General features: G+C 34.4%; 1 protein-coding gene across 1 annotated transcript in view; it reads right to left on the reverse strand.

Moving 5' to 3' along the window:
• Positions 1 to 26,457, reverse strand: part of LOC143239045 (ubiquitin-conjugating enzyme E2 Q1-like) — a 51,863-nt gene that overhangs the window by 22,279 nt on the left and 3,127 nt on the right. The window contains exons 2-4 of the mRNA XM_076479828.1: positions 19,102 to 19,206; positions 15,991 to 16,092; positions 843 to 931 (exon numbers count right to left, since the gene is read on the reverse strand). Coding sequence (XP_076335943.1) covers positions 843 to 931; positions 15,991 to 16,092; positions 19,102 to 19,206 — 296 coding nt within the window. The remainder of the gene's footprint in view (positions 1 to 842; positions 932 to 15,990; positions 16,093 to 19,101; positions 19,207 to 26,457) is intronic.

A 26,457-nucleotide genomic window follows, 5' to 3' on the forward strand; every position in this document is an offset into this window, starting at 1 on the left:
ATTTCATGATATTTTGATTTTTGTACCCATGAGTCAATTTTTTTGTTATTACATTTTTTTTTTTTATTGATTATAAATTACTTAGCACACTGAATTACAATTTTTTTCTGATTCATAATATTAGAAAAATAAAATACACAACTATACTTAATATTATCTTTTGTCCAACCTTTTACTTATTACTCATTAAAAAGGCCCATCAAGATATTTAGAAAATAAAACTTAAAAATAATGTGGTACTAACAACTGTAAAATCAACTATATATAAACACACACACGACAAAACTGACCTGTAGTGTATAAAACTACATCCTCACAGTTACATATACTCTATATTGCTTGGCATATTTCACTATTTCATTCCTAACTCTGTTTTCTGGAAAATGCTACATTTCTAACTGTGTTTATTTTTACATCTTTGCTCTGTTGTTCAAGTCTCTTGTCTAATACTGTAACATAGTATTTAAAAATTTTAGAAATCATTCATATTTTCTCAACTTCTTACTTTGTTAATTGTGCTAGTCTGCCCATGCATTTAGTTTACAACAATGTACAAAGATAATTATAATTAAATATGATCATAACACAAACAGAGGTAATATATAAAATGATCAGGTGGTTCGGCACTGGATGCTTGTTTGTGATGTCTTTCTCTGGCAACAAAAGCTTGTTGGTTCTTCTATTAAGAATTTGTTTCTGGAACTTTAACCACTTTTGCTTTGAAGTACATCTCCAATTATCATGTATCAAAGTCACATAAGGAAGAGTGATTATTGTATAGAGTTCCTTCTATCTAAAATCATTTTAATCAGAGATAGAACAGTAATATATGAAACACTAACCTTATATCATCTTCCATTTCTATGTGATCATCGTCATAATCAATTTCTTCATCTTCATCTTCTGAATCATCTACTAATTCATCTTCAGACTGTGAAAAAAGTCATAATATTCACCACACTTAAGTCTTACACAAAGAAAGCCATACAATCATCATTAAACCTTTCACTACAGATCACAGGTTAAAGGCCATGTCATTGCATTTGTTGACTTGCATTCAAAATTTTACTGATCTACTGTTTCATAAATTTATTTCAGTAAGTTTGAAATCAAACTTTGGATTATATTTTAAACTTTAATATTATATATGAGTTAATTTCTTATTTAAAAGTAAATATTAATAATAAACTATTTAGTTCCAGTTTCTAATGCTAATATACTTTCTATTATCAGTAAACAATAGACATACATAATATAAATATACAAATGAATGAAAGAATTCTAATGCAAATTTGAAGTTTTAGTTCAGTAACAGCTATTATGATTTCTATTGACATAAGCTACAAAGTTATGTAGTTAACATAACCTATGTAAATTACTGTATCAGGGTTGAAACATTCAGTTTTAAGAGGAAAAAAAAATTATACATAGTGAGACAAACCACAGTAAATTGAGGTACCATTTCACATTTTCCAAGCACTAACGATTTTATTTTAAATACATGTTTAATAGTGACAGCCAGCATCTTTTATAGAATTGTTAAAACAACACTTTCCATCAATCACATAAAGAATGAGATTGGTACATACCAAGTTGCACTTATTTTGATGTCATATTGCTGAGTTAATATAGAATATGACAGAGTATTAAATATGTTTTTAATTTGAGGTGGCCAGTTTTTAATCTGACAGTAATTTTAGAATACAGTCCTAAAGTCTGTTTCTCTGGACCAATACATTTTCTTTAACTCAAATTAAATTCATATATTAAATAATTTGGACAATCCAAAACAGCCTCATAAACTGTGGGGGCTAGCATAAATTTTACAAAAGTAACATTAATATTCTGCTGCAAAAATAATTCTTCAATCATTTTATCAAGTTTTATCTATAAAGCAATTAACAACATTTTATCATTATTTTTTTTTAACATATCAGTGTACTGTGTACAAATGAAGCATACTATCATAACAGGTATGATAAGGAAATTTTATGATTTAATTAAAATCTTATTTTTAATAACTGCACATACCCATAGTTTGAACCAATATGGTCAAAGTCCCATGCATGATGCATCAGAAGTTTAATATTTTTTTCATCAGAAAAAAAAAAAAAGACCAAAATTCAAAACATGACTTTTCTTGTCTCCAATAAGATAACTACAAAAATTTCCTAATATTAAACCACTGAAGCAAATATCATTACACTATATACTGTATTTGTACATTTTATTTTTTTATAAAGAATATGGGTAGCTGAAGGCAAGACAAAAAATAAACATGTTGCTCTGCACATGGACAACTCTAAACACACAATGCAATAACTGATGCATTACTTGTAGAACTTTTTATTTTTATGGTTTACAATTTTTCAATTTTATTTCAACCATTTTCACTATTATCTGATTTAGTGTAAGGCCATAGAATAAAAACAATCTAAAAGTGAAGGATATTCATAAAAAACTAGTTAGCAAGCACAGACAAATTTTGAAGTACTCCACTTGTGACCACTACATTAAGAAGTATAATTATTAAATGTTGCAGTTGAAATACCAATATAAAGATTGGCAAAGATTTAGAAGCCAACAGGCCTACCACTTGTGTTAATCATAGATGATTAACTATGACTAGAAGTAGGCGCACTACACCTGGTGCATAACCACCAAAGGAACCATACTATAAAACTTTTGATAATGTACACTTTTCTTCAGAAAGTTTTGCAGATCATCAGCAAACACTGCGAGTCTTTTGTGCACAAAACACATTTTTTTTTTTTTTTTTTTTTATCAGCAAAGATTTTTTTAACCATTTACTCATGAATTTTTTTCTTTCAGAATGTTCACTGACTACCCAACATGCAAGGTAATTTTGATTTTAAGATTAAAAATATTTCTTCATTTGAAATTTGTCAAATTTCATTTACATAATTTCTATAACCTTCTAAATAACTATCAAATGTTTAAAAAAGACAAACTTATTTTCAGTTATTCTCCCTACCTTAACTGAATTAGTCAACTTGATTAATCTTGTTACCAACATAAAATTTGAAAATACCTAAATTCTAGAATTATCACTAATTGGAACAAAAAAAACAACAAATGTTTATTCCAAATACCTTAACTTTCATAACAGTATATATCTATTTATATTTATTACTTTTGTTTTAACCTTAAAACTGTGTAACTAATAATCCAGCTATGTAGTCATAAATTAAGCAACATATGTGCATCTTACAAATGGCCTGTACAAAATGTCTTATTCTTAGCTATAGCACTAGTGTACTAGCATTTTATAAAATACAATCAAATTGCAGTTACCATACATTGCATACACACACAATTACTATTCACAAAATTTTTAAATTTGTTATTTTTCTTGAAGCAGAGACCTGTAATTATATAAACACTGATCTCTACTACTTACAGTGTCACCAAGTTCTTTTGTACTTGTGCATCATACTTGCTAAACACATGGAGGATTTTTAGATTTTTTATAGGCATTTTAAATAACAAAAAAATATAAATTACAATACCAATACCACAAAATTCCATTGTACTTTACCAGGCTTCCTAACTAAGCTATACTAAGTTTTAAAAACATTCCATTTCCAATCACTGTATTGCCTCGATCACCACTCTTCAAACTCTCCATCACTAATGAGTTTTACTCATGCAACTACGTTAAGAAGACTGGCATGATTACATAGTTCAATTGAGCACTTTGACTGGTTATAAACATGTACTTAAGAGAAATAGGCACAAATAAACAAGTATTTTCAAATGAGGAGGTGATGGATTTGCTAAATATAATGATATCTAATATAATGATAGAGGTTCTTACTCTATATTCTAGCTTGTCAGTATTGGCAACTTCTAATTTATTAAAAGCTTCAGATTTTATATTTTATGATACCCATAATACAATATAAGGAACAGCAGAGGGCAATGTACCATGTGACACTAAAATTATTTCTAATATTTATTTTTAAACGAAGAAATTAAATAATGTATAACAATAAAATTTGAATTGCAAAACACGATTTGATTCCAACTTCATGTACATCCAATTATAAAATAGTAGTTTAAATAAAAGTTTGAATGCAAGTCTATGAAAGTCAACATTTTCCTAAACTCAAAATCTATTTCCTATAATACTTACCTCAACTGACAACAGCCATTTCTTGATCTCCAGGATTTCCACTTTTTGTCCATCTAAGTATTAAGGACACTTTCTCCAGTGTTTTATACCCAACTCAAATGCCTTTGTATTAAATCTAAACCTGAATTACAAGTAAGCTCTCATGAAGGCTGATGCCACTCCTACTGGGAATAACATCCAGCAACCATAGTAGTAGGGTCTCCAGCTTCACCCTCTTCTCCAAGAGTGAATGAACACACTAAAACAATCTGGAGGAAAAGCCTCTGTTTGCCACCTCAGCTAATGAAAACTAGGGATGATAAAAACTCCTAACCTGTACTAGTGAGAAACATTACTCTGGAAACTGTACAATACGTGAACCAAGTTCCCTATATTTTTAAAAGCAAACCAATCTCTAAAATTGTCAGAGATGGGCAGGATCCCCTTTAGCTTTACTCATTAGTGTCCTTAAGTGACAGTCCATAATAAGGTAATACCACCCAGTAGAAACCAAGATGGTTATATGAAAAACTCCATTTCAAAAGCACATGTTGCAACCTGCAGTAATTATAGTTAAAGTGTTTGCTACTGCAGAATTGAGAAGAAAAGGCATACTTGTCTGGGCATCACTCTCGCCCCAGAGTGGGATCCAATGAAAAATAAAGGGACCCTGGAAATAAAAAGAGTACATGATTCAGAAAAATACTTACTTCTGGTTAAAGCCTAACAGATGTAATCAAAATAGCTACAGCCAGTAGTCAAATGAGGAAACTACCAGATCACATAAGCAATGATATAGGAAAGTATTAATAATAGTCCACATACCAGCCTGCACAAATGTCTTTCTAGAGGGCAATTCAACCAAATGACAAATCTGGTGAGATGTGACATGCAAAATATTCCTCTCCTGTAACAATAAACCATTATAGGCCATGTGATTAATTTGCAGGGAGATAAGTCATGGAAAATAGAAGGATCCCTGTCAGTTCCTAGTATATTTAAATGAGTTACAAACAGCAACATAACACTTGAGGGCCCTGGAAGGACATAAATGATCATGTTTGGAGCAGTCATAAAGGTGAGAAATGGCTAAGAAATAGATTGGTGAGAAACACCTTTCCCCTTCCCTGGCTGCCAGATTCTTGGGAAGAAGAAACCTACCGAGGTAAAGCAGGACAAATGTGAAATGATAAAAAGAGTCCTATGCATATGAACTGCAATCAACTGTCAGTGACATTAACAAGCCAACAACAACAAAATATAAAAGTTAAGATAAAGGTGAAAAAAAGAACACAAAGATAAGAGCTTAAAAGGAGGATGAGGCATTGCATGTAAAACTGAAATATGGTAACTGAAAAAGTCATTTGAGCCATAAATATAAAAAGATTTTAGTAGACCTGACAAAATTGGGAATTCAAAACCTTATTGTATTTAGAATAACTAAAAATAGTAGATAAAAATACCTTATATAAAGCCACCATAGAACAAAACAAAATCCTTCTCAAATACTAAGTTAGTAAATGAGATGTGATAAGTACTTTTGGATGAAGAAGGTTTAAATTCCACTGATGATATACATATCCCATTTTTGTTGATAAACAAATATGGTTGGCCTATGGAGAAATTTAGTTAAGTACAAAGAAACTTTAGAAGTTAAATCAGGCAAAAGACCACATAACATACAAGAATGACGACTGATTTCTTAACATCTAGGTGGAGAATGTTTGATCAAGGTTGTCTCAACAGAGACTTCCAATGTGGAGGAGGTAGAGATGGAAATTCCTACAAATGTTGATGAACTGATAACTATGCCTAAGCTGCCCAATAAGGTGCAACATAGAGAACTTGACAGAGTAGAACAAACCACAGTCAAAACATGGGGCAATAGCTTAATCACAGAAAGGCATGCAGACTAAATGCATTTACTGTCAACACTTGAGGATCAGATATTGGAGAACAAAACAACTGCAGTTGAGAATTCCAATGATTTGAAAAGGTATCAATCACTCAAAACCCAAACAGAGGTCAAATCCAATGAAAAACCTTGTGATGTAGCAACTGTTTGTCAGAAGAATCCAGCTGGATTAAAACAAGTGATCTGCAATTAAATTCATCACTCCTGGAATATGACATGCTATAAGACTATTTTGGAAATGATCCCAGTAAAGAAGATCCAAGGTATGAAAACAAAGGTCTCAACAAAGTGTGCCTCTATGAAAAAAATATGAAATACAACTAAGGAATTGTTGGAATGTATCATGACAAATTTTCCTCTCAAGAGAAAGACCTTCAATCACTGCCCGATATACTGTAAGAAGTTTGAGAATGTTGATATAGTGGATGAATTATTTTGACCAAGTGCCCTCAAACCCCTGACCTTGGAGATAAGTCCTACATCCCTGAAGAGATGTGTCTGCAAACAGATGGATCCCAGAACAAAGTGATGAAATAGGTACCCCAACAGTAGCATCGCTCTGCTTCAACCATCATTCACAATTGACAATATTGTTCCTGAGTAAATAGGCAGGATGATCCAAGAATCAGATTGTATGATCCATTGGTTGCACAATGACCACTAAAGAAGCCTCTCATGTGCTAGTCCCAAAGGAATGAGAGGCTCAAGGGATGCCCACATCCCAAAAGGAGAGAGAACCATCCATGTAGCAGGAAGAAGCAAAAGTAAAAGCCTGACAACTCTTTCAATGGCTTGAAGACTAAGAGGGGTTGGTTAAACAAATTTAAGTGAATATTAAAAATACACCCCAATGGGGCAAGATATTGCATTGAAGACAAAACAGATATTAAATCTGATAAGGAAGTCTGCTTTTGTGGCTTTTCAAAGGAGAATTTGAAAGTGTTGTTCTGCTAATTGATGGGATGGAACAAGAAGGAGCCAGTTGTCCAGACGGTGATGTGTGCACAGGTCCAAGAAATGCAAGTGATGAGAAAATGCTCAACAACTCTGCAGAAGACATAAGGAACTGATGCAAGGTTATAAGGTAGTGACCTAAACTATGGCACCTTACCCTTGTATACAAATCTGAGAATTGATTGATTGATTTAGCAACTAGGCTATCTGCCCCAAACATCCGTTAAAAAGGTAAGATTAAATTAAATGTAGTAAAATACAGAAAAGGAAATGAAGGTAAAACAAAACATCATTGAAAAACAAAAAAAGCATAAAACCAATGTTGACACCTAGTTTACAATGGTAAGAGAGAAAGCAGAGTAAAAGAAGTTGTAAAGTACTTACTCTAGCAAAATGGTAATGATCATAACCCGCCAGGAAGACAAACAGGTAAGTTCAAGAACCACCGTCAGTCACCTGAAGTTGGCCTTTCCAGTCCTGGTTCCGGGTTATGTGTCATAGCAGCCATTATCAAAATGTAAAATAATAGAAGTTTTAAAAGACATATAGCAAAATTGTAATAATGAGTAGCCAAATGTCCAGTAAAAAGGTAAAAGTAAAGTAAATGTAGTAAAATTTGTAAAAGTAAAAGAAGGTAAAAAACAAAACAGCAATTAAAAACAGAAAATTGCATAAAACCGATGTTGACATCCAATCTATAAAGTTGTAAAGAACTTCTGTAGCAGAATGGTAACAATCATAAACCGCCAGGAAGACTAACAGGCAAGTACCAGAACCACTGTCAGTCACCTGAAGTTGGTCTTTCCAGTCCTGGTTCCGGGGTTATGTGTCATTATGGCCAGTACCAAAAGGTAAAGTAATAAAAGTTTAAAAGACATGCAGCAAAATTGGCATAACAACTCGCAAGGACAACTAACGGGTAGTTCAAACGAATAGTTTAAACAGCAGTGTTAGTCACCTGAAGTTGGCCTTTCCAGTCCTGGTATCGAGTTATTTAATGTTCTGGCCATTTTGCAATGTCAAAATGAACTAGAGAGAATGAAACTGTGAAAAGGGAACCACAATTAAAAAGGTGTAATGAATAAATATCCAACACTTAAATGAGATTAAAAAGATTAATGGCCATTAAAAAACTAAAAACTTTATCAAGGTGGACAGTGTCACCATCACCAATAACACTGTCCAATGTTACAGATAAACTCTGGGAAAAAACGTGTAAAATATTGCCTTCGTTGAGAATCGAAAGGATGGCAAGAAAGTAAAATGTGGCTGATAGTGATTTGAGTGTTACACAAACTACACACTGGTGCATCAGTTCCAAATAAAAGAAAACGATGAGTTAAAAAACTGTGACCAATGTGTAGTCTAGTTAGAACAACTTCATCCTTCTGAACCTTATGGAAGCTAGATGCCCAAAGCCCAATATAGGGTTTTATTTGAAAATGATTGTTGTCGGTTGCTCACTCCAAGTGGACTGCCAGCTGGCACAGAGCCAAGCCTTGAATACAAGACCATAGTCCATGTACAGAATAGGCACAGTGGTGATAGTGCCGGAGCAGATAGATTTAGCTGCCGTGTCTGCAAGCTCGTTCCCGCAAATACCAACATGGCCTGGTATCCAGAAAAACTGGATAGAAGTAGCAGTTAATGAAAAATGGGCCAGTCGGTTTTGAATATCAGCGAGAACAGGGTGTGAGCCAACGTGTAGCGATTCCAGGGCCAGTATAGAACTATGCGAGTCAGTATAAATAGTGCAGTTGAAGTACTACTCAGCTTCAATATGATCCAGGGCAAAAAATACAGCATACAGTTCAGCAGTGAACACATAAGCTGTAGAGGGAATTCTGCATGCAACCACCGAACTGCAGCAAACCATAGCAGAGCCCACTGAATTACCTGACTTGGAACCATCTGTATAAGTGGGAACGGAATGATTGTTTGAAAGATGTTCATTAAATAAATGATGGTACTTCCAATCTGGAGTATCTGCCTTTTTCAGATGACTGAAAGAAAGGTCACATTTGGGGGCTGTAATAAGCCATGGTGGTATGGGCTGACCTGTGGAATCTGCAATGTTATCCAAGGACAGACCCAAGTCATCCAAGTGCGCCTAGATGCGAAGGCCAAACGGAGCAATAGCAGATCATCTGTTCTGAAAAAGTATGGCCCACTGAGGAAGGAAAACACATCCCCAGGTGGGATGCTTTGGTAAGAAACAAAGTTTCGAAGAATATAGTAAAGATAGTTGCAAACAGCAAAGGTGCAGAGAAGGTTCATGAGATTCAACGTATAAGTTTTGAACTGGAGAGGTGTGAAAAGTTCCAGTACAGAGTCGAAGTCCTTGGTGATGAATGGGGTCTAGCTTCTTTAAGGCCGAGGGTCTGGCAGAGTCATAGACCATTGATCCATAGTAGAGTTTTGATTGAATAAGAGCACGATATACCTTTAACATAGAACATCGATCTGCTCCCCAAATGGTAGTAGAGAGGACACAGAGGATGTTCAGTGCTCTTGTGCATTTGACCCATAGCTGCATTAAGTGTGGTATAAAGGTCAGCTTACGGTCAAAGATAAGCCCCAAGAACTTGGTGTCAGGAACCACTGGCAGCAAAAACTTCACCGATATGAAGTTCAGGATCAGGGTGAATACCCCGTTGGTGGCAAAAGTGCATGAAAACGGTTTTATAGAGAGAGAAATTAAAGCCATTTGCCATAGTCCACTTCAGCACACGATTGAGAGCAGTTTGTAGTTGCCGCTCAATATATCTCATGTTTGACAACTGACATGAGATGTGAAAGTCGTCGACATACAGCCCATTTGCAAGAGTGAAAGGGAGTTGTTCAGTGATGGCATTTATCTTTATACTGAAAAGTGTGACACTCAAAACACAGCCCTGAGGGACTCCAAGTAACTGCACAAAAGAACGGGAAAGTGTCGAACCCACACAAACTTGGAATCTCCTGTCCATTAAAAACTTTTTAATAAACATGGGTAAATGGCCAAGTAACCCATATGAATGAAGGTCTTGCAAAACACCATACCTCCATGTTGTGTCATAAGCCTTCTCAATGTCAAAGAATATTGATACTAGATGTCGACGATTGAGAAAGGCTTCTCTGATTGATGTTTCAAGTCAAATGAGGTGGTCTGTGGTGGAGTGCTGTCGTCTGAACCCACACTGGGTGGGTGAGAGGAGGTTGTTTGATTTGAGGAACCAAACAAGACGAGCATTAACCATCCTTTCAAAAGTCTTACAGAGACAGCTCGTCAAAGCAATTGGACAGTAGTTTGAAGGAATCTTGGGATCTTTCCCAGGCTTAGAGAAAGGTAAGATAATAGCCTGATGCCAGGCATCAGGAAAAACATTCTCCTGCCAGTGCAGCATATCATAGTGTACATTATCTAGTCCAACAGATGCACTGCCAGACCGATGAAGGGCCAGTTTGAGTTTCACCAGTGTAAAGGAACAATTATAGTCAAAGAGATAGTCAGTTTGAAAGGAAAGAGGTGAACACTCTGCCCGAGTCTTGATGGCCAAGAAGGTGAAGGAACAAGCAGAAGTGCTAGATACCCGGCAAAAGATTTCACCTAGAATATCAGCAATGCTCCGGACATCAGCCACCACCTGACCATCAGAGAGTAAGATCGAGAGGAAGACAGAATTGTAGTGCCCACTGACCTTTCGAATCCTGTCCGATATGACCTTGGAACTGGTGGTAGAAGAAATGCTGGTTGTGAATTTAATCCAAGATTCTTTCTGGTTTTGACGTCTTACCCACCTAACATGTGCACGGGCCCATTGGGAAGTGACGTGGTTCGAAAGTGTGGGATATCTACGAAAAGTATCCCAGGCCCGCTTTTGAGCCTACCGTGCATGTGGCAGCAGGATTCCACCACGGACAAAAATATAGTGAAAACGTGTCGAGGTGTTTTAGGAATACAATGAGCAGCTGCTTGTATAACACAGCCAATTACCGCTGCCACACAGTCGTCTATTGATGACTGATTCACCATGGCAGGATCAAGTTCTGCGAGAGCAGTGAAACTGGAGCAGTCTGCCTGATCCAGCTTCCATCGGAGCATGCGGGTAGTGTAGCATCGACCACGGCCAGTCTCTCTCAAAAGTATAGGAAAATGATCACTGCCTAGTGGATTATTGTGAACCCTCCATGAAAAATGGGAGAATAATGAAGGGGAGCAAACTGAGAGATCAATAGCGGTAAAGGACTGACTAGGTGCATGAAAATAAGTGGAAGAACTAGTATTGAAAAGAGAAAGGTTGTGATCAGAGAGCACATGCTCTACAGAATGACCCCTCTTATCAATACCAGCACTTCCCCAGAAGGAATGATGTCCATTAAAGTCCCCCAGGAGAAGAAAGGGAGACGGCAACTGTTCAACGAGAGCATCAAGGTCTGATTGATCATATGTCTCTCCAAGGGACAGGTAGAGAGAACAAACAGTGATGATATGACCCAAGGAAACATGGATGGCTACCGCCTCCAAGGGTGTGTTGAGTGACAAAGACAGGGTGGGCACATGCTGATCAACCAACAGTGCCTCCCCTCCATGTACTCGTCCATCACACAGCCTGTCATTTCTGAACAGAGAAAACTGCCAAATGGTGACTATATCAGCAGGTTTTAGAAATGCTTCTTGCAAGGAAAGACATACAGGATAGTAGGAAGCAATCAGTGTTTTGATGTCACCAGATTAGAACGTAAACCTCGACAGTTCCATTGTATAAAGATGGCCATTTTTAATGACGGGTAGGTGAAGTGGCTGGAGAACCCTTCTGTTTACGACCACGTCTTTTTTCCTTACTGTCCTTAGTTGGAGGAGGTCTATCAACCTCCATGGATCCTGCCCTGGGTCGATTGGGCAGGACTTTTTTATTGGAAGGGGATTCCAGTGACTGAGGACCTGAACGAATGATTGTTTTGCATCTTGGAGTTGGAGAAAAAGATGTATCAGAAGAAATGCCTGTATCTGAAACTGAAGGATGTGGATCTTGAGGTTTGTTGGAATGTAGAGGAGGAACAGAGATGGGTGTGAAAGTCGATTAATCAACCTTTTTAACCGTGGAGGTCAAAAGGCTTTTCATTAGTTTTGAAAACAATTCTCTTGGAGGCACAGAGAGATCTGTCTGCACTCCCACTGTGGTTGTTAAATGAAGTGCAACAGCATATGTCCGAGATGGAGTGGTGGGCAGCAATTTTCGAGCCTCAGGATAACTAATGTTATGAGTCGTTTTTAAATGCTGCACCTCTTTTTCGTCCAACCATTTTGGGCAAAAACAAAAGTAGGAAGGGTGAGAACCATTGCAGTTGATGCAATGTGGGTCCATGTCACATTCATAGGCATCGTGGTCCTTGCCATTGCAACGAGCACATGTCAGGGAACCACAACATGATGTCTTTGAGTAGCTGAACCTCTGACACTGGAAACATTGGAGAGGGTTTGGAATGTATGGCTGTACCCTGCAAATTAGATAACCTGCCTTGATGGTGGCATGTGCACGTGATGATGTAAATGTCAAAACGATAATAAATGTTGGCAGTGTAACTCCATCTTTGTGAGTGGAGATGCGCCTCACTGCAGAAACTCCTTGAGTGGAGAGACCAGCGAGAATCTCCTACTTGAGGACATTCTTCAAATCCCTCTCAACAATAACTCCTCATGATGAATTCAAGGTAGCATGAGGCATAACCCCAATAGGTATATCCCTAATTGCCATTGAATTGAAAAGGAGTTCACTGTGATGGGTTGTGGATGTTTCAACTAATATGTCTCCAGATCAAAGCTTCTTTACTGACTTTGGAGAGCCAGCAAGACCCTCTAGTCCCTTCTGAATGAAAAAGGGGGACAATTGCCCTAAAGGTTTTCCTGAAAGAGAACATAATATAAGAAAATGAGGTACGTGTGTTACAGATGTTGAGGATTGCTGCTCAAAGTCTTCAAGATGAGGTTGCTTACCTATTAACTTTTTTTTCACTATTTTATTTAAATTTTTTGAAGGAGGATCCATAGGAACAAAAGAAAAATTTCAGTACCCACTGACCCGACCCACCATGGAGCCCTAAAAGGGGACGCACTACAATGTCATGCAAGGATAATGCAGCAATGCCAGGGATTCGTGAGCACTATACCCAAACACCAGCATCAGGCACAATGTCCACAACACCCGTTGAGAACTTCCAACACTGGTACTTGGTTGACTCTAGCCCAAGTGAACCAGCTGACTGACTGTGAAATGAGAAGGATCTAAAAATTGGTTGAATACCCCTATCAGGGAACAGAAATCCTCTCACTATAGATCTGTTGCAGGTGAAAAGTAACAAGTTCACAAGACAACAATGGAAGTGATATAAACAGAATGACTTACCCTGAAGTCAGAACATGGAGTATACATGGATCTCTGGTAAAAGAACTCCAGATGTCCAGGAGTAATGTACACATGTTTTCACTGCTCCCTGCCTCCAGGATAGTCACTAATGCTGTTGTTATCAGTCTGCACAGCTGAAGATCATTGAGAATATGGATAGACCTGGAAATCAAATATGGAAATCAATAGACCTGGGAACTATAAAGATGAATAGCCCAGTGATGATGATGAAGAATGCAAACAGGCAGTATCAATTCAAGATAGAACTCCAGCAAATAACATGGAATTGAGAAAAGGAGCTTTCCATAACTCCCTGAAGGTGAAAGATGGTAAACAAACCCTTTCTAACAAAGTATATCTACCAAACAATAACCAGACAGGAAACCAAAGAAAGAACAGAAGAAGACAAACTGACTGAGGTGCACATCATCAAAATCCCCAACTCATCCTAAAATTACTGAGAGGAACATTGATAAGCTTCAGACAAAAGTTGGATTGAAGATCAATACCTCAGGACAGCCATAAGAGTAAGATGAATTCAAGAAACCCATGAAGCTAAATAGGCCTCCCCTTAGTGGTAATAAGCCAAAGTATGCTGATCTGATAAATATGGGGATGACAATCCTGCTTCCAGCTGCTATCCTGAACAAGGAAGGAATATGCACCACTCAAATCTCACAAACCCAAGTAACCAACTGAACAGAGATGGTGAATAAATTCTCTACAGAGGATCATTTCCAAGAGCCTCCTCAGAACCCTGAGAGACACCCTTTAGTCCCACAACTGATCACATCACAAACAGCCTAGACTCACAAACACCAGATAACAGAGATGGAAGAGCAGAGAATTAGCTCATCTCAGTAGCAGAAAAATTAACTTGGCAATTCATACTTGTCTGAAATTTTTCTTTTTAGTTAAGTAACATATAAACAAAAAGAAAACCTCAGAAAAACACCAACTGCATTCAAAATTACATCATAAATGGTAAATAATCACAATACTTCCGTTCACAGAAACCCATGCCAAATGTTTTGTTGAGAGAAAGGGATTATATTACCAGAATGAGGTGCTTATATACAGCAGTTAGATACAGGGAGTATTGAAGTTAGAGAAATTGCAAGTTATAATTTGCCTAAGGCATTGGAGTGGGGTATAAAAAACTGGAGCAAACATTCTCTGTGCTTCAGTAGACAAAGAGTAGAAACCATGGAGATTGAGAAATTGCTATAGTATCAGCAAATGGTATGCTTTGGAATATAGCACATGCTCTGACCCCTAGCTGTATGGAAAAGGTACAAATTATGAATATGAGAAAAAAGAAAAAGAAAACATATGGTTTTGTAATTTCTTTTCAAAATCATTAACTGCAATCAGCAACCACATGAGCACAGTATATCTCATTACGTATGTGACAAAACTGCCAAACAATGAGTCTAATCAAATGATCCACACTATCTTGGCAACCAACTAAAAGAGCTGAAACTGCATCCTTGCCATTTTCATTTTTTACTACTCAGCCTAGCTATGCCATTTATTTCCTACTCTGGTCACAAAAACCTGTCAGCTCATCACTGAGAAGTGAAACTCTCTTGTTGATCATAATTATACAAACCAACTGTATCCAGAATCTTGCAACACAAATGACTAAAATGCATGTGTACTGGGCATATGACAAAAAGAATCTGAGAATCTTCCTTCTGAAATGCATACTAGCAAGTTTTTTTTGCATATTAGAAGTTTTACTAGCAAAACTTCAATAGTAACCAACAACTTGGTACTTTATAAACATCAACTTTAAGCTCTGACCATATTTATAATAGAGGTCACTGAAGTAGTGGGTTTAATTAACGACTATAAAAAGTTAATTCACTTGATCAAAACGAGAGGATCTATTAAGTTATCATCATGAATGGTGTTTTGTTGTCTTTTACTCATCATAGTGAACTTTGGTTTAAAAAATGTTACACTGGTGATAATGTATTCTTCTAGCTCATTCAGCAGACAAGCTGAGTCACTATAAATGAAGCCAAATCTAATCACTTAGTTTACCATTATATTACAGGCCTAGTTGGCTTTTTGTGGTTTTTTTCCAGTTATTGATGAAATTCCAAGATACCCATAGAAAATGGAGACAAATGGTAGATCAAGCTTCATATTTGTTTTATTATAATAGTTTCTGACAGTCTGAAACAGAACTTAATTATTGTCTTACCAGCTATCTAATAAAAGTACTTAATGTGTGATACAAATAAGAATATTACATCAAACAACAAACTAGAATAACTCATGATGACACAAATGAACTAATTTTCATAAATAATGGTTGTTTTTATTTTTAGTTGTAGAAAGTCTAAATAAAAGTATTACCAGATAAGAAATGAAAGAAATTTGAAAAACTTACTTAAAATAAGTTATGAGATTTACTTAATCTAATTTGATAATTAATTAAAAACACTTGATAGTTAACAAACTGAACTGCATAAGAAAGTCTGCATTCAACAAACTGAAAAACTTTAGAAATTAACACCACCATAAAAATGAAACAGCATTACCAATTTGGTATTTATTTATTATTACATATGCATGTTTGGTGACCTTACTTGTAATACTTGGTTTCCTTCTAAGGATTCAAGATTGGGCAGTTCAGGCAGATTATGAAGCTTGCATAATTCCTGAAGAAGAATTCTGACCTGTGGTACTATCTAAATTTTCAAAGAAAACAAAATTCTGAGACAACCATAATTACTTCCTCTTCAAAATTATAAAAAAAGAACTGATCAGTTGTTCCAAAATAATTCTAGGACCCCTTTTAATAAAAAAATGTTTGCAGTCCCCAAAACCTATTGATTTTTGTCAATGAAAAAAGTTGCATGGAAAGATGTGTTCCAAAGTTGAGTTTTAATTCATAAATTTTATGAAAGGTTCACATACTACAATGCTGAAAATGCATTTCCAATAGATACCTCCTGTCATATCTAGCTTTTCCAATTTATTTGTTGCCCTCTACTTGCAAACCTTTTCTTTCACCTCTTCCTTTGAGGCTCCAACCTAACCTCATGTTTCTATATATCTATATTATTGCATATAATTTAATATGCAACAACTTTCCCATCAATAGGAAGTACCCACAGAGAACCCATGGAGTGTAACACCTTATACCTTAGTACAGTATAAGGATACAATCATGGGAAGCCAGACCTTATCTGTATTAGGGTATACTCTTCAACTGAAAAAGGAAATGTGGCAAGGATGGGCAAAAAAGGTAAGCGCAATCCAAATCCTGCATCAGGCTTTTGAAAGTGCTATATGTGCAGTGTGGTAAGAGTGCATCAGACTACACATGGTTAATAAAATCCAGTCCCAAACAAGGCAGTACCAGGAAACTGGTTTTTACATCACAATAAGAGGAAAGTCCCTAACTTCTTCACCTTCAGTGAAATTGAACAGAAAAATAACACCATAAAGGAATTCCTACTGCATAAAGATAAGAATTTCATACTGAATACAATAGAAGTGAAAGCTGGTTAAATCCAGATGATTAACAAACTAAGAATACATTAATTTTTTTGTCTTCTACAGTTTAGTTTTGCAAAGATATTTATGATATTGTAGACCCCTAGTTACATATTTAATTTTAACATTTTACTCAAAGGTCATTGGGAAATTATGGAATTGAGATGAATCATGTATATAGTAATTTTTTGATAATATATAAAAAAACATTAAACAGATAAAGCACCAGGAGAAAACATTTTTTCCAGGGTTTTAAATGAGGTAAAAAAAAATATCCAACATACAAGCCTCCCCACTCTTTCATATTTGGATAGTCAATAGACAGCAGAAAGGTGTCTAAAGAATAAAGTGTTATAATATTACTCATCCTTTCAAAGAAGATGAAAAGGTTTGCCTTGAAAAGTATAAGCCATTAGTCTTATAACAGAAAATAATTCTAATCTGAAAAAAAAAAAAAAGGCTTTGCAAAACTATTTAGTGAAATATGTCACAAAATAGACAAGATATCACTTATCTGGATGATGAAAAGATTGTTGAGTTAGTTCATTTAGAAAACCACAATGGTGTACATTGGCAAAGGATTAATCAATTGGATTGTAGGGTGGCTGAATGATAGAAAACAGTTATTAATGGAGTCCAATCAACCTGGAGCATTGTTACTAATGGTGTTTCAGGGTCCAGCATTTGAGCCTCAGCTTTTTCTTATTTTCATGAATGACAATAACAAAAGCATAATTAATAAATTATGAAAGTTTGTTGACGACAAATTTTTAGGTACTGCTAGGTATATTAAGGTACTACAGAATGACTTGGACAAATTGGTAAATTTCACAAATACCTGTTAATTGGTCTTTAAATAAAGTAAGTGCATGGTAATGTACTTACCATAATGTGGTTTACAATTTTAACACCTTGGCTGCTACAAAACCCATCAGTGGGTCATGATAGTCTTTCAGTAAGACATAGCAGTGAGTCGTGCTCCATTTTCTTTTGAAAGGGTCACTTACTGGCTAGGACACAACAGTTACATATAAACTCTCCCTAAAAAGAAGTAACTATAAAATGACTAGTGGGACCCTGGAAAGTATCAGCAAAATAGGCTTAGGAGCCAACATGTTAATATGAGTGAAAACATACTCAACATTGTCACCAAGGAAAAAAAGATGTTGGCATAATAACTAAGTTACTCAAGCCACTAAGTTATGCTCTTTAAAGATAATAGAATTTTAGGATACATTTATAGAAATAATAAAAATTTTAAAAAAGACAAAAAAGGTGAATATCTCTATACAAGTTACTTACTAAACCTCACCTTGAGTACTGCATAGTTTTAGTTGCTTGTTTTTTCAATTATGTCTAAGTTAGTGCTAGGTGCCTTAGATGATACTGAGCACCAGAACATGAAACAAAAAAAATCAACTGTTTCTCATATAATTCAGCAATATTTGTTACTACAGTAAGATACCTTGGCAGTGCTTCATGCCAGTATTCATTAAGTAGCAAAACAAAGAGTTTATATTATTTTACCTCAGAATGTTTTGGAAGAATTATTGATATGGGGACCAGTTTACCCTTAACAAGTAATACCCTTGTAAGAGCTTATCACTTATTTTAATGTTATGCTTGGTAATTTTTATAAGAGTTAACAATAATTCAGCACTGTACACATACAGCTGCAGTTTTTTTGCAGTTACCTGTCAACAAGATATTCCAGAAGGGACCAAAGACTGTCTATATAAAGATCATTAATTACCTGTTATTGGTAGTTTTCAGTACAATATGCAAGATATATTTTACCTAAGCAGGAATACCAATTATAACCAATCACAAAATTAGAAGAAAAAAGTATGGGTTCAGTATGACATCAAACATTATTTAGCCAGAAGCAGACAGGAAGTGGAAACCAGTATGAAGAACTGTTATTCAATCATTTGTATAAATAAATAAATAAAGCAAATCAAAATTTGACTAGAATGTTTTGCCCTGAAACAATAGCAAACTAATAGTTCTGGGCAAAATTCCTCAGTAAAGTGTATTTAGTCACTTGTAAAAGTTACTTTTTATAAACACTAACTTTCTTAATGAAACTTCATCACAATATTTTTTTACTAAGTCTCTGGTAAAACTGGACTATTATTAACATATCTATTCCACACTTAACTTATATCTAATATTAATAATTCAACTCTAAAACATACTAAGTTATCTCTCCCTGAGGTGTTGCTAAGCATCTGTACAGCTGTAGTTATACTTGACTCCTCTGTCTCTGCAAACCAAACTGGTGGGGTTGATGGATAAGTTTCCTGTAAAATAGAAATCACCTCTGTTTATATTAAGTAGAAAGCATGAAGATAAGTTAACCTTGCAATCTATACAGTATGGAGACTACTTAACATGTGGACTAAAAACACAAAATTATAAATGATACACTGAAATTAAAAGATAAGAAAAAGAAATCCATAAATTATTAAGTTATTCATATAAATTATGTTTGTTTAAAATATATGTAGACTTATAATACAAGAAAAAATCACTCATTAGTTTTCTTTTCATCTTTTTCCACAATACAAAATTACATATACTAACAGTAATGACTTTGCACTTTCATGAAAATAGAGCTGTACTCTGGTACATCCTCCAAACCGTATCACCCAAGTCACAAGTCATCTACTAAATATTTATAAATATTTACTTACATGTGTGTACTTGTGTCTATGTATAGAACCAACAGTACGACATTGTTTTCTATAGTTACATTTAGGTTATTTTACTTCACTGAATATTAATTTATACCCACAAGTCTGTAAGAGCATAACTTTACAACATAATATACTGCTTCTTATAAATCATTTTTTTGTAAAAGGCAAATTGCTGAAAATACAGTGAAACCTTACTATATTGCAATATTTATGATTCATGAACTGTTATCTCATTATACGTAGGATCATGTTATTTTGAGTATCCACAAATAGTCATTTTCCACATACCTTGCATTGTTATTCAGTACATAAACTATGATATGTTAAAATCATTACATGATTGTGTTAATTAAAATCACACTGTTGACAGTTAAAATGCAGTACAACATTTCTTTTGGATGAATGAAGAAATAAACAAACACATGGCACATGACAATAAAATGATGAATGTTGCTAATATTTCATAGGACTAGCTTTAAAAAAATAGAAATATAGTACACAAAATGTACAGCCAATAAAAAACACAGAGTTGTACAAAAAACAAACTAATAATATGCAGCTTTTTTTCTTTAAAAAATCATCTGATGTTAACTTCTGGCCATGAGCAAAAGCTAGTATATTTCCTAGCTGCAGGACATGCATGCTGTTAACATCTTAGCTTTCAAGCCATCAAAAAATAGCTTCAACATGTTCTATTCCTTCAGTGACATGGGGAGGTGAGGTTGACATATCATCATTGTCACAATCTGTTTGTTTTGTTTTTTTGTTTTTTTTTTAATTTTGCACAAAGCTACTAGAGGGCGATCTGAGCTAACCATCCCTAATTTACCAGAGTAAGACTAGAGGGAAGGCAGCTAGTCATCACCACCCACCGCCAACTCTTGAGCTACTCTTTTACCAATGAATAGTGGGATTGACTATCACATTATAATGCCCCCACGGCTCAAAGGGCGAGCATGTTTGGTACAACAGGGATTTGAACCCGTGACCCTAAGATTACGAGTCGAATGCCTTAACCCACCTGGCCATGCCAGGCCCTGTGTCACAATCTTCAATAAACTCTAGTGGTGTTTCTTGTTGCATGGTCACATTATAAACAATGTCTTCAGCACACGTGTTCATAGATCATATTGGTCATGGACGTACTGGTCCAAAACTTTCAAAACTCAAATTTAGCAACAGATAATTAGGAACCAAAAACTGACCTAATTATATCTAGTGCTGTTTCTTGTTTCATGGTCAAATTATAAACAATCTCTTCAACACGCATGTTCATAGATCAAAGCAGTCATGGAAATACTGGTCAAAATGTATAAGGTTAGCAATAGAAAATTAGGAGCCAAACACTGACCAACTTGTATCTAAATTTCCATTATACTGGGGCACAGTTTAACAAGGATATACTGTGTCTAAAAAAATAAAGCCTATTACCCTCTTAACAAATTGCATTTTAAAAGGACAAAACACAATGTAACTTGCACTTCCTAGCTACTTAGTGTTCACAAATCAGCTTTTTATTTCACATCAGCCTGAATGTTCAAATGCATCGACAGATATTACAAAATGGAAAAACTCCATGAATATTACTTATTTTAGACTTGTGCCACTTTTTTTTTTAATGACACAGCTTATGCAAATTTTATTCAGAAATAGGGTTTGATTATTGGTTCAATTTACCACTTTCTCAAACTTTAATGACTTCAGAAAACTTGTACGTTAAGTATTTTTGTGATTTGTTTCTGAAGTAGCTAGAAAGAATATGATAGTTCTTTATTTGATGGAAGTAATTGTACATGTTTACATCACCTGACTTGAATCACGGCAAATGAAACAACTACTTTTATTGTAGAAGCACTTAGTGTTTGATTATTGGTTCAATTTACCACTTTCTCAAACTTTAATGACTTCAGAAAACTTGTACGTTAAGTATTTTTGTGATTTGTTTCTGAAGTAGCTAGAAAGAATATGATAGTTCTTTATTTGATGGAACAAAAAGTGTACAATTAATTGGTGTTAGTGTACAAATTAAATCATATGTCACCCACAGGTTGTAGAGGAATTCTGAAATCAGGTCAGTAGAAAATATTGTCTCTGCTTATGCTTAGTTTTACAACTATGGATAAAATACTTTTGAACAGTTTTTTTTTTTACTTGTATTATGTAAATCTCAAAAATTATGTCATATGTACTAGCTGTTATGAAACCAAAGTACCAAAAAAAATCATAGATTAAAACTACCAATGAAATAAACCTTTCTTTAAGTTCTAACTTCTGGGAAAATTCTACCATAACACTCCAGCCAATAAAATCCATCCGAGTAGAATGTTTGAATAAGTTTAAATTTCTTTGTAAAAATTTTAGACTTTTATGTCAGCTTCTATTATGAGTACCAATTTACAGACAATACTGGTTATGAAAAAACTGTGGGTAGAAAGAGAGAAAAAGGACTTAACCCAATTCTTCATTATCAAATACATACTTAACCTATCTATATATAGCATATACAAACTTAAACATACACCTGAGCCCTACAATGATATTAAAAAGGTGGTAATTACAGTCTATCCAACTACATGTCAATTGTTCACATATCAAATGCCTGACACTATCATTTTTAAGGTATTCTTTGTAATAGTTGAAGAGTAAAAGGGTGTGTCTGCCAAACAAACATTACATGATAACAAGGGACCTTTTGCTACAGCTAAGCTATCCCCCCCATCCCCTATTCTAAACTTTAAAATAAAGATAATATAAAGATAAAATACTTGCAGACAGCCCTTATTCAAATATTTATCAAGCCCTCTGCATCCATTACATCTGAAGTAGCCAATTACAAAACCAAACATCCTGTTAAAAAGAAAAAGATAACTGCTAATCTGTCAAAACTGATACCTACTCTAATCCTATCAATATTTTTCATTATTAGGTACATAAAAAATTGTGCATCAATGCTATCAATTACCTCAACAAATTTACATATATCAATCAGTTTCCTTTTAATTCTTTTTTTAATAGAAAATTTCAGAGATCTACAACCATTTCATTCAAATAGCAGCCCTCTGAGCCCATTCTAAGTATTCAATGAGCCTCCTAAAGTAAGGAGCCTAAGACCAAACAATACTCCAAATGTTCTTAGATAGATTGTTTAGACAGTGTATTCATGATGAAACTTTGTTGAATGGACAGCAACTGCCTGTTGTGGAGACGCAAGGGTAGAGGACGTTTCAAAAGTCTTTCACCTTTGACTTGAAGACAAAAGGCAGAAGATTTTCAAAATGCTGTCCTCTATACTTGGGTCTCCACAACAGGCAGTTGCTGTCCATTCAACAAAGTTTCATCACTCCAAATACTGCCTAACCACTGAAATATATAGTGAAATTATAACCTCTTTAGACATGTATTCAGCACTTCTGCAGATCAAATCTAAAATCCTATCTAACCTGCCACTATCAAGAGCACATTACTTGAATGGCTTAAGAGGTTGATCAACTGGAACATGAAAATCCTTTTTTTTGCCCATAACTAATAACTCACATGCATTTTCTTGCATTTATTATAATTAAAAACAAAATACCATTTACTTGTTAAACTAAACAAATATTCTAATTTATTTCAAAACACAGCAACCCCAATGCAAACAACACTCCAAACCTTAATCATCACAAGTAAATTTAGTTAATTTATTGACCATTATTACATTTATGTCAATGGTGTCTAAAAAAAAAAAGAGAAAGTCCTAACACTGAGCCCTAAAGTATCCCAATTGTGATATTAATCCATTTAACTGAATCCTATTTGTAAAAACCCTCTGCTTTCTTCCATACAGCCACTTTCTTGAATAATAAACTTTTTGTGGCATTTCGTAAAATGCCTTATAAAAAATCCAAATACACATTATATCTGTACTCTTATCTAAATAATCAATAACTTTTTCAAAGAACATTAAAAAAATTTAAATTTTTCTCCTAGTGGAACTATTTTGATTATCAACAAAATTTTAAAATTCTGCTAAACAACTTTGCAATGTGTCTTTTACCAGACTAAAATAGATTCTTCTCATCATTGATGTAAGACTAACAGGACAATAATTACTAGGAAAATTTCTATCACCTTTCTTGAAAAGAGGAATAGCATAAGCCAACTTACAATTAACTGGAACCTGCCTACTATTCAACATCAAGGAATTTGATAAAACCTACTAGAAACTAGTAGAAAAGCCTGTAAAAAATAACAATAAACCACAATCTATAAATTTTTAATATTCTAGTACGCATTTGCAACTGTCACCAAAAAACAGACATTAGAAAAATAAATTTGTGAAACCAAAGCCGACAACGAGCAACAATTCCTTTACCTAGAGTGTCTCTTCCCAACATCAATTCTTGTCTCAGTATTCACTTAAGTTATTTTCTTATCACAAATTTCTTACTGCAATAATTCTCTTACAACCACATTTCATGTCAATACTCAATCATTGGTTAAAATCTTTTTCATGACAAATATAAAATTACTTTCATTTACTGCTAAGTAAATCCTTGGTATAAGAACTCCCTCTATACAGTTTTGTATAGCAGAAAAAATGCCAAACTTAAAGAGCTATTTACTCCTGTGTTAGCAACTCAAGTGGGAACAGGCAATCAAATGGGAAAGCATTGAACTGGACTCATGTAACTCACAAAATTTGGATAAATCAAACTTGATCAAGTGACTCCTAGCTTCTATGATTATGACTGGCTCACATGCCCAATCCTTTATGGTCCTCAAACATTTGAAGGAAATACTACCTATCCCAAGAGCTTTATCAATCCATAAACTGTCCAATTTTTTCTGATAAAAACTCAGAATCAATACAATGATTTTGTTTGATCCTGTTTCCTTCCAGTAAATGATCTGGATAAAGAATATTGTTTGAATCTCCATAACTAAAAAATAGAGAAAGTAAAATTCTGTAACCCAGCCATCTCAATCATCAGGTATGAACTTTCCTATATCATCTTTCATATGCTTTACTTCAATCCTAATATTTTGCTTACCTTTAACATAATTAAATCAATCCTTACTAATAATTTTTACATTTTTTATCAAACTTAATATAATATTTCAATTACCTTATTTCACATGCAACCAACTCTCTTGATCTCCTGTAATTCTTTACATCTCTCATAATAGCAAACAATTTAAAATTCTTAAATTGATGTTCATCCTTAATTTTATCTTTTATACCTTTTGTGAACTAAACTGCTTTCTTATGCTTTTAGCCACTTTTATGTAAGGAGCATGACTATCTTGAATATTTAAAAATTTATTCTTAAGTCTTCTAATGTGATTATAATGTTATTACTTCAATTTTTCTTTTGAAAGTTGGAACCAAATTCTTATTCCTTAATGCAACATGCAACAAAGCAAACCTAATCAGGTAATTATCACTTTCAGCCATGTTCTCCAATCTCCACTCTATCGGTTGTGTTTTTATATCAGAAGTTAAATATAAAATAGCATTGTTCTTAACAGGTTCCTTGACCATCTAATTGGTGAACACCATCCTGAACACTTTCTGCCTAATATTTCCTAGTTTACTAGTTTAATTTTAATCTCTATAACTCATGATAATGAGAAACCCACTTGAAGTAAAAATGTATCCTAAAGATGGCTGGTATTGGTAATAAAACTTTAGTTAAAATACAGAATGATATAAAAAAAATCTTCACAAATTTTTTAACATTGCAGATCAAACAAGCAAAACATAACCATATAAAATACCCACATACTAAGTAGAGAAACAAATGCAAAATCAAAGAAGCAGAACTTATACAAGAACTCAAACCAAAATTGAACAACACAAAGAAACACCTTCATACCTATATTAATTAATAACCTGACATGTAACTGCAATGCCACCTACAATCTCATACCTATTTACATCCTCATACCTAAGACATGCCCAACAATAGTCTGTTGCAAACTCTCTTTGTTAACCTGAAGGTGAACAAAGTTGAAACTTGTGTACTTTATTTTAATTACAGTTTCAATGCCCATATCAGCCATTTCTTGAAAAAAAACAATTATGAACTTAACAGTTGAATTGTTTATCTCATTCTACAGTTTTTCATTAATTTCATCAGCTTCATGTAGTGATCTGTTGCAAATTTCAACTGAAAGCCTTCTCCCTTTTACAAAAACCCAAATCAACATCACTGATATTAGCTTTGATATCCAACTTAAACATTTAACTCACATATTACATATTAGGCCATTCCTCTCCCTATGTATACTATTATAATTCTATTAAATAACCTATGGATCTGTATTTCAAAGGAATTCCTCTCAAAAAAATTATTTGCATTCAACTAGGTTCTGGTTATCCCAATAAAATTAACATCTGCTAATACTCAAGTCATCTTTCATTTCTCATATTTCTAGCATTACAATAATAATAGTTTAGCTTACCATTAAAAGCAATTCTGTACTTTATTCCTACATAATTTTTTCTCAACCTTATTTCATACATTATTCTGGCCTTCACCACTGTGTAGTCTTATTTTAAGTCTGATCTTTAAGACTTGTATTAATATTTCTTGCAAACATGCTCTCCTCTCTCTAATCTTTCAATGTAAAACATCCATTCCAAAATAGCACCCTCTTCCCAATGAGCAGATCCCACAAAATACAACCTGCTCTTCTTTGTACATCAACCTAACTCTTGCATTTAGCCCTAATGACCTAGTTGTGCCATCCACACAATTATACACCCACAATATTTCTGACAGAATTAAGTTATACTATTCCTTTATTAAATGTCTATAAATCCCTTGAATTGATCAATTAGCTCCTATGATCTACCCTTTCCTACCAGCA

This window comes from Tachypleus tridentatus, chromosome 13 (genome assembly GCF_004210375.1).
Source record: "Tachypleus tridentatus isolate NWPU-2018 chromosome 13, ASM421037v1, whole genome shotgun sequence".
NCBI lineage: Eukaryota > Metazoa > Arthropoda > Merostomata > Xiphosura > Limulidae > Tachypleus > Tachypleus tridentatus.